General features: G+C 39.4%; 1 protein-coding gene across 1 annotated transcript; it reads right to left on the reverse strand.

Annotated features, from left to right (window-relative positions):
- Positions 1 to 374: 374 nt before the first annotated feature.
- On the reverse strand, positions 375 to 6608 carry LOC139738745 (DNA damage-inducible transcript 4-like protein). Its single transcript, XM_071649388.1, has 2 exons — positions 6156 to 6608; positions 375 to 2994 (listed from the first exon to the last, which is right to left on the reverse strand). Exons 1-2 carry the CDS (start codon positions 6289 to 6291, stop codon positions 2525 to 2527), a joined length of 606 nt encoding a protein of 201 aa, XP_071505489.1. The 5' UTR covers positions 6292 to 6608; the 3' UTR covers positions 375 to 2524.
- Positions 6609 to 8045: the final 1437 nt, after the last annotated feature.

Here is an 8045-nt window from a genome sequence, read left to right on the forward strand (position 1 = left end):
ACACACACACGCACACAGACACAAACACACACACCACGAGCTGCTTTTCATTCCATTTGACCAATACCCTACCAATATCAGTTTTTCTCATTTCATCGCCCATCAAATCTGCATTCAAATTTGGGGGAATGGAACGAAAGTTGAAGACATCGTCATATTTACTGCACACGTTTTAAGCGAAGTACTAGTGATATATTCAGGTGACGAGTATGGTATTTCTGGCATAAATTGTTTTACGAATAGAGTTGACTGTTTTAAAAAGAATACACATATATATGCACAATACAGACACTGCCACATACATGTACATTCATCTCTTTCCTCTTCATACAAGACCACTGTTCCGATCGGATGATATGACTTCCCCCATTATTTGTACCTAATCACCATTGAAAATTTGACACTTTAACTCACTGTCCAAGATAATGATGTACCCAATGTGATGAGAGCATACACGAACCCTACATTGTATGTAGCTGTTGCTTTACATTATAGTGTACTTGGGAACCTGTTGTTTACTAGAGCCAAATACACAGTAAAAAGGTGAATAAAAAACAGAAGACAATTCATATCAAGTTGATCCATTTTTATTGCATATCTTGAAACATAGCATGTCAGGTGTTCAGTTTTCACTCGTCTGAGAAATATATCTAAAATGAAAAAAAGAAAGAAGGAAAAGTGTTGCATCACAGTACAATTTCATCTCAAACATTCATCAGTAGCATGGAGACGGTGTACATCAACTTTGTAGGCAGGACAAACAGGTAACATGAGCAGCATTTGGTAATGAAGGGATCTGAATATTTCAGTAAAACTGAAGCACAAATATCAAATAAATAAAAATGATGTGTAGTCATTTATCACACTGCACTTCTCTCTGGCCTACTGGGCATATGAAACATTCACTATGCCATTCAGAGGAAGCCTACCATGCAGTCTTTCATGTGCAACAAGACAAGGGAGGCTAGGGATAAAATCAGTAGCACATGAGAGAAAAAAAAATATAAATACTATGGACTTTTCTCAAATAAGATAAAATAATGTTTTGCTTTCTTAATTTGGTGTTGATATATCTAGTAATGGTGTATTGTACCTCATGATAATAATAATAATAATAATAATAATAAACACTGAAAGCTAAACCCTGGTAACAAGTGACTTGAGGTAACAGTCTATGCCAATGAGAGACAAATATTTACTGGCAGTCTTTTAGTGTATAGGACTGAAAGTTAAATCAAAACATAAATGAATGGTACATGTACTGTACAATTTGTATTTGGATGAATGACTACAGTTTCAGTTTCTTTGTTTTGCATTAACTCCCCTTGCTGAAAATCGTGCTAGAACTGATGAACTTTTAGCTTTCAAATTCATCCATAAACACAGAAAAAAAAGTGACAAAAAATCTAGACTCATTCTCTGCGAGCAGATGTCCTGTGTTTAAACATTGCTATACATACATCAGGGGAAAGTGGTGTGCTTACTACAGTGTAGTAACTGCTATCAAACATGTGTGGATGATAACACTGACTGCACCAGGCAATCAGTGGCAGCATTCATCGTGATTACTATTGGGAAAAAAGAGATCCTTAAATTTGATGCAGATTGGTAAACATATCATACTACATATCTAAACAATTCGATGGAACAGCACTAAAGTAACAAAATTTTCCTTGCTCTGTGTAATGACTTTTCTTTTTTTTCAATCTACAGGAGCAAAGAAACTGGGTGAGGGCATCACTTTTTGAGCCTCCATTTGTTTGCACAAAGTCAAGAAAAGCAGCACACCATTTTGACAATACGACCTTGTGTACCTTAAGTAAAATACTTGCGTCATAACTGGATCAGGGTACTGGCAATACCCTTTGCATGCTTCATACTCTTGTCTTGGTGTCAACTGGCATATGAAACAACTCCAGTAACACAGCTAATTTGAAGCAGGTTACATACATTGTATTAACATTGATCTCTGGGTATTTGCCTGAAAAGAAGCTTGGAGCATGAGCCTCTTCCTACTCTGGTCCTATTGTTTGGTGTATTCAGATGAATCTAGAATAACCCTGTGTATTTCTCGGCACTCTTGTCTTATCAGCCATTGCACCGATCCAACAATGTGCAGCACTGAATACAAAAACAATAGTAATCAGGCAATCAAAATGAATACAGGTACACATGCAATGTAAATATGAAATGGCTGTTTATCTTGCTCCCATTCACCATTTACCTAAACGTTTTCGACAGTGGAATGAAAGAAAAACAAAATCATGATTGCCTTTAGAGGGAGCACCATACAAAAGATAGCAATGAACATGATACCAATGTGCACAAGATTTCAGGTGGAAAAAGGTTAAGTTTTCTTTTTCCTTAGCAAGTGCATGCCCAGTACACAATTACTATGGGAAGATACATGGAAGTTTCTGTTGACAAAATGGGTAAGGTACAAAATATTGCAATCGACACAGAAGTTCTGGAAAAACCAAACTTTGACAAAAAAAATATCAGTCTTTAGATGAGCCAACTTAAGCTAAGATCCTTCCTTTATTGAAAGACTGCTATTCCGCCTGTACAGCTTGGTCTTCACAAGTTTATAACATGATTTCAGCACAGTTTGTTCCCCAGAGTTCCTCAGCACTGATTGCATTTTTGACAAAAACCACCTTGGCGAGTCCCTTCCAAGAATGACAGTGATCTCAAAAGTCGTTACTGTGTCTGGATCTACAGCGACACGTCCAAAGCGTTTGCATATGTTCCCATCCTCGTACACAATGTCCAATGAGCATCCACGGACGCCACACGGCTCCTCGCGTGCCATGATGAGAACGTCTCTAGCAACGTGGTCAGGCAGGTTGCTTGGGATTAGGAGTTTTCCGCTGAATTCCCTTGAATCTTTGGCTTTCCTCAGCGTGTTGAGCACCAGATGTGACACAAACTGAGCCATCTTTGTATCGTTGTCTCCATCTTCGTAATTGCCGCACTGATCCACAGCATTGTCATCTATCAAGAAAAAGAAAGTTGGAAATGATTAATTTGCAAATTATATTCTTAATTCAGAATCATAACAATCACAAAGTTGAGCAGCAATCAAAGAAGAGATGGGGAAAAATACGATGTTCATAACCTCAAGGTGACTTTCAGATAGAGTGGTCAAGAGTGATGCTACACAGTGAAGGACAAAGTAGCCACAGGGTACTGAAGGACAAAGCCAGGGACAAGGGAAGGTCAGTCATCCATGCAGTCCAGTGAGGGGTAGGCATGAATGACACCTTGGCAAAAGCCTAATGGCTGGACTGACATTGTTTTCCCCAGACCTCAGAGGACACAGGATTACTTTGTTACTTTTCTTAAAAGGTTGTTGAAAGAGAGGATTACTGAGAAGACAGCAGGCCTGTTGGTAGGCCTATGAAAGAATTGAGGAAGAGGGTAGACAAAGCATTACAACTTTGCTTAAGGTTCTTAAATAGCCCTTTATAAATTCTTGCCAAGACCTGCCCTGCACCTCATCTCAAGTGCCCATGGAGGTTTCATGTGGTTGCCAATAACAATAGTTGAGCGAATTACAAGTGCTGTGAATCTACAAGTAGGCCTACAGTACTCAAACGGCTAAATACACTACATGGAACAAATAAAGCACCCTTTTAGACACAACACAGAGGGTCCATGAAAAATATAGAATTCCCTTATTGTGCCAAATATCGAATTTGATGTACCAGAATAACTTTCTCAACTTCCCTGCTGTGTCTATACAAAATGCAAGAAATGCGCACAACCCTGTATTCTGAGCTCATTGCCTCAAGTGCATGCTCATGAGCCTGAGACCACTTGAACAGCTGTGAGAGCCCCTACCCTGGATGCCGTCCCAATCGACAGGGGTCAGGGAGAGAGCTCACATATCGAGAGCGCACCCTTCATGAATATGTATAAACCACTCCTACGAGTCAGCCAATCGTGTCGACCTAGTAACAATACTGTACCACCTGCCATTGGTTGGGCTTCTCGTCCCAATCAGTTATTCACGCTTATTGAGAGATAGAAAGAAAGTACGAGAAAGAGAGGGAGAGTGTGTGTGTGTGTGTGTGTTGTGCGAGAGATGGGGAGAGAGAGAGAGAGAGAGGGGGGGGGGGGGGGGGGGAGAGAAGCCCAGGGTAAGGGGGCAACTGAGCTCGGTTGAGGAAGGGACGTAAGAAAGCAAAGCCTGAAAATAGCGAAGAACCACAAACTCTGTGCATGTTTCCCGCTTCATAAGATCCTGTACAAGAAGTAATATCCTTGGCAAGGAGCAGTAAATATTGAAGTATTCAGGGACGACTGCAAAAGAACATTAACGGCTCAAAGAAGATTCTAGTCTTCAGCATCAAAATGTATGACACAATCATTAGCATGTTCTCTCTGACCATACAAATGTAAATATTTCAATTTCAGTTGTGAAAAAAATACACTGTAAATAAATTGTAGTATGCATGGAACTACAAATTCATGTATCAAACCATTGTTGACAGCCACTTTTAACACCCCCCCCCCCCCCTCCAACAGACAAGGTACACTGTATGAAAGCTGATGATTTCTGGAGTGCAGCATGGTACAATCCTATTATAAGAGTACACAAAACTTGGTATGTATTGTTGCATTCCGTTGCATTTCATTTTTTAAAACAAGTCATCAAGACAAAATGTAAATAATTATTAAAAAGAGGGTAAGCCCATACTGCTCATTCCTACTGATGTTGCAATGTATAGAATGACGAATCCTATTGTGTTCTCAGCCGTGCCTACTGACATTAATGACAATAGAAAAATCCCAAAAGGGTTAACAACTAGAGCCCTGGGTGTTTGCGAAGACTACGGGTGGATGCGCAGCATGGATCCAGGGGGGCAAACATGGTACATGCACTCAAAATCGGCCATGCACGTGACAGCTCACGCACTGCGCCTGTATAGCATTCTGAGCCCCACTCAATATGACTCACTTTAGACCAACAATGCATAGAGAACAAGGGTAGTTTCATTCTCATCTTCTTTATTGTGCAACTGAAACCACACAATTTTCCTACAACTCTGCCATCTCAAACGCAACCTCAGCATCCACAATTATTATGCACTAACTACTAAGTAAACAGCAGGAAGATGAAATAAAAACTGGACATCATTGGTACAAGACTCGGCTCAGAATCCTTGGAAAAGAGTCAAATAGCATAGACACAACAATCCATGGCACTCCTCTCAAATATTTTATATCATTTATCTAGTTGGGGCATTAGGCATGATTAATATTTCTTAATACAGTTGTACTGGGTTTTTGTGTCGAGGGCCTATAAAAGAAATATAAACAAGTAAATTCAGCACTGCCACTGAGCCATTAATATGAGCATACCTAGTCACAATTGACAATTAGCCCTTTACTAGTTATAAAGCTTTTATTCATTTAAAAGTATTTTTCATAAATAAACAGATCAAGCATCTAGACAAATAAATGAATGAATAATAATAAAATCATAAATGGAATAGATTCCTCAAAAAAAAAAAAATGGTCAGCTACCTAGATTCGACCCCAGACAAAACTGGGGATATACTTGGAGTGCAGATTGAATGCGAAATACTGATACAAAACAGTGTGGCCAAGTTCCAAGAGCGTGTTCATGTCTTCTTGTATTTTGAAAGAACGGGAATTCCTAGTGAGAACTTTGGTGGAAATGTGAACAATGACCAGGAAAACACAGAATACTAGTAATTTATCCACAGTGACATAAATTTACATCTTGTAATTTAGTTCTTGGGCAAAGACAGTAAATGGCATTACACAAAGCTTACTGCAGCAGACGACCACATTTTACATTACATGTGTGTCTACATGAGGGCAGAGTACACCGAGTTCTACTGTGTGGTATTGTGCAATAATTTGAGGTAAATTACGCAGATGACCAGCTGATCACAAAGGAGTGACTCATTTAGTGGTTGAAGTACACATGGCATGGACGTGCACCGCGTAGGGTGGTAAGGAAAAAGGCGAAGTGCACACGTGTGTACATGTACGTACGCTAAGCTTGCATTGTACAGAAGGCTGTATAAACTATGGCTGTACTGTAATGTGTGAATTACCACTGGGTACTAATGGCCAGGATTCGTGTGATGAATAACGGTTTGAATAATAAAGAATCTTACCAAGTAAGTTGATGTTGTTACGAACACTTTCGATGATGTTCACAGATCTGCGGAACCTCGGGTATTCTTGCAGGTCTAACATTTCGTCGAAGTTTTCACTTGCAGGAGTATTATCCACAGACAGAAGACGAGGCATAAATCTTCCCTCCGTTGAGCTGGCGGGAGTTAACGTACAGTAGTCAGTCAAAAAAGTTCTCTTTCGCGTCACGCTTGGCCTCCGTTTACGGTCCAAATGAATACTGAAGTTCTGTGCAATTTGATCTTCTGACTGTCAGAAACTACAAATTCATATACTCAGTAAAGTTCGTGAGACAAGCAGACTTTGGCCACCATTCGCACTCCTCCCTCCGCGACGACAACCCGTTCGACTGCGAGCAGATAGTCCACCAGTGAATGGAAAGCTACGTGCAGCAGGCAACGAGCTAGCTGCGGTGTACAGACAGCTGATTGTCTAAGCACCTCACACAGCTGCACAGCTGATCCGAGTATTTATGCATGCAGGACGAGCAGTCTGATTTGCATATTCCTTATTTGGGAGAAGCACTGTTGGCAAGGTCATAACTAGCCAATCACATGAGGAGTCAACAGGATTCGCGAAAAACAAGTGAGCTCGGCTACGTGCAGTTTGTCGGGGGTTGCGGTGTACTCGTATACTTGTAACAAAAGGGGCAAAAAAGCTTTGTGGAAGGACCTTCGTTCGCCATCGGTCGCGTTCTGAAATCGCGATTTCTTGAGCTGCAGAAGTTTGGTTCTTGACTTCATTTACATTCTCATGCATATGAAAAGACCTGGCAATTGCATGAAAAAGTGAGAACAATATTATTTTATCTTGTAGTGATCGAAAATGAAAGACATTTTTGTTAGTTGGACAAGCGTCCTCCTTTTCTTCTCCACCTTTCCTCTACCCTTTTCCTCTTTATTGTACAAAATCATGTCAATCTAGATATTTTCGTGTAATAGTGATCTTTTTTTGCAACAGTAATTTGGTACGTTTTGGCTGAAACCAGGGAGGTGCCCACCTCCCTGCTGAAACTTTGATATGTAAGATTTTCGATAAATCGCAGAATCCTATCGAACATGGACGATAACTGGCATGTATTGGACCATGCGATGTGTGTAATCTACTAAGTACTTTGCCTGATGATATAATTATACCGAACAACAAAACTTATTTCAAAAACCGCTTCCTCACCTATGGGCCTACTGCAGCTTCCTAATATTACCGGTATCATCATTATCATCATTTTGCTGTATTTTTGTTTTTCACGAAGAAAATGTTAGTTTATGCTGACATCATTTTCCTTTCACTTCATTTTGATTATCATGTTTCCACTGACACTTGGACATCTCTGAGTGAATGGGATATTTTTTGTTTTGTTTTTGTTTTAATGAAGCATAAAAGCACTCATTTCACAAGAAGAAAAACAAACGATAAAATATTGAAATTCTTCTTTAATAACTTAATCGATAATGAGGTGTCTTTGATTTGATTTGATTTATTTCTGCATTTTCACAAAGTAAACACAACGTTACAAGTTTCCAAAATTAATCATACAGTTACACATTGGACAGAGAATAAACGTTTATGCATAATCATGTATTAATCATATAATATAATATAGATAAATTGTAGGCATACACGAACAAATAGAAAATCGTTCATTATGCAGTCAAATTATCAAAAACAAAATGCAGGAGACTATATACCGTCTTAAGCAGAAGCTTGATTATGATGACGGCCCCCAAATACTTTCTATTGTAGCCAAAGCCAGTGCACAGAATGTCGGGAAAAATGAGAGAACTATCCCTCATTAAAAAAAAAAAGAAAAAGAAAAGAAAGGGTGATTACAACAAATCTAACAACCATTATGAACTGCAAGAAGATAACCC

This window comes from Diadema antillarum, unplaced genomic scaffold (assembly GCF_040938485.1).
Source record: "Diadema antillarum isolate AM-2024a unplaced genomic scaffold, OU_Dant_1.0 scf00000029, whole genome shotgun sequence".
Taxonomy (NCBI): Eukaryota; Metazoa; Echinodermata; class Echinoidea; order Diadematoida; family Diadematidae; genus Diadema; species Diadema antillarum.

Bases quoted from the DNA above. Each gene is read 5' to 3' on its own strand.
- LOC139738745 (XM_071649388.1), bottom strand. From the start codon at position 6,291: ATGCCTCGTCTTCTGTCTGTGGATAATACTCCTGCAAGTGAAAACTTC. The intron at 2,995-6,155 runs GTAAGATTCTTT...TTTTCTTGATAG, and splicing joins TAACAACATCAACTTACTTG to ATGACAATGCTGTGGATCAG.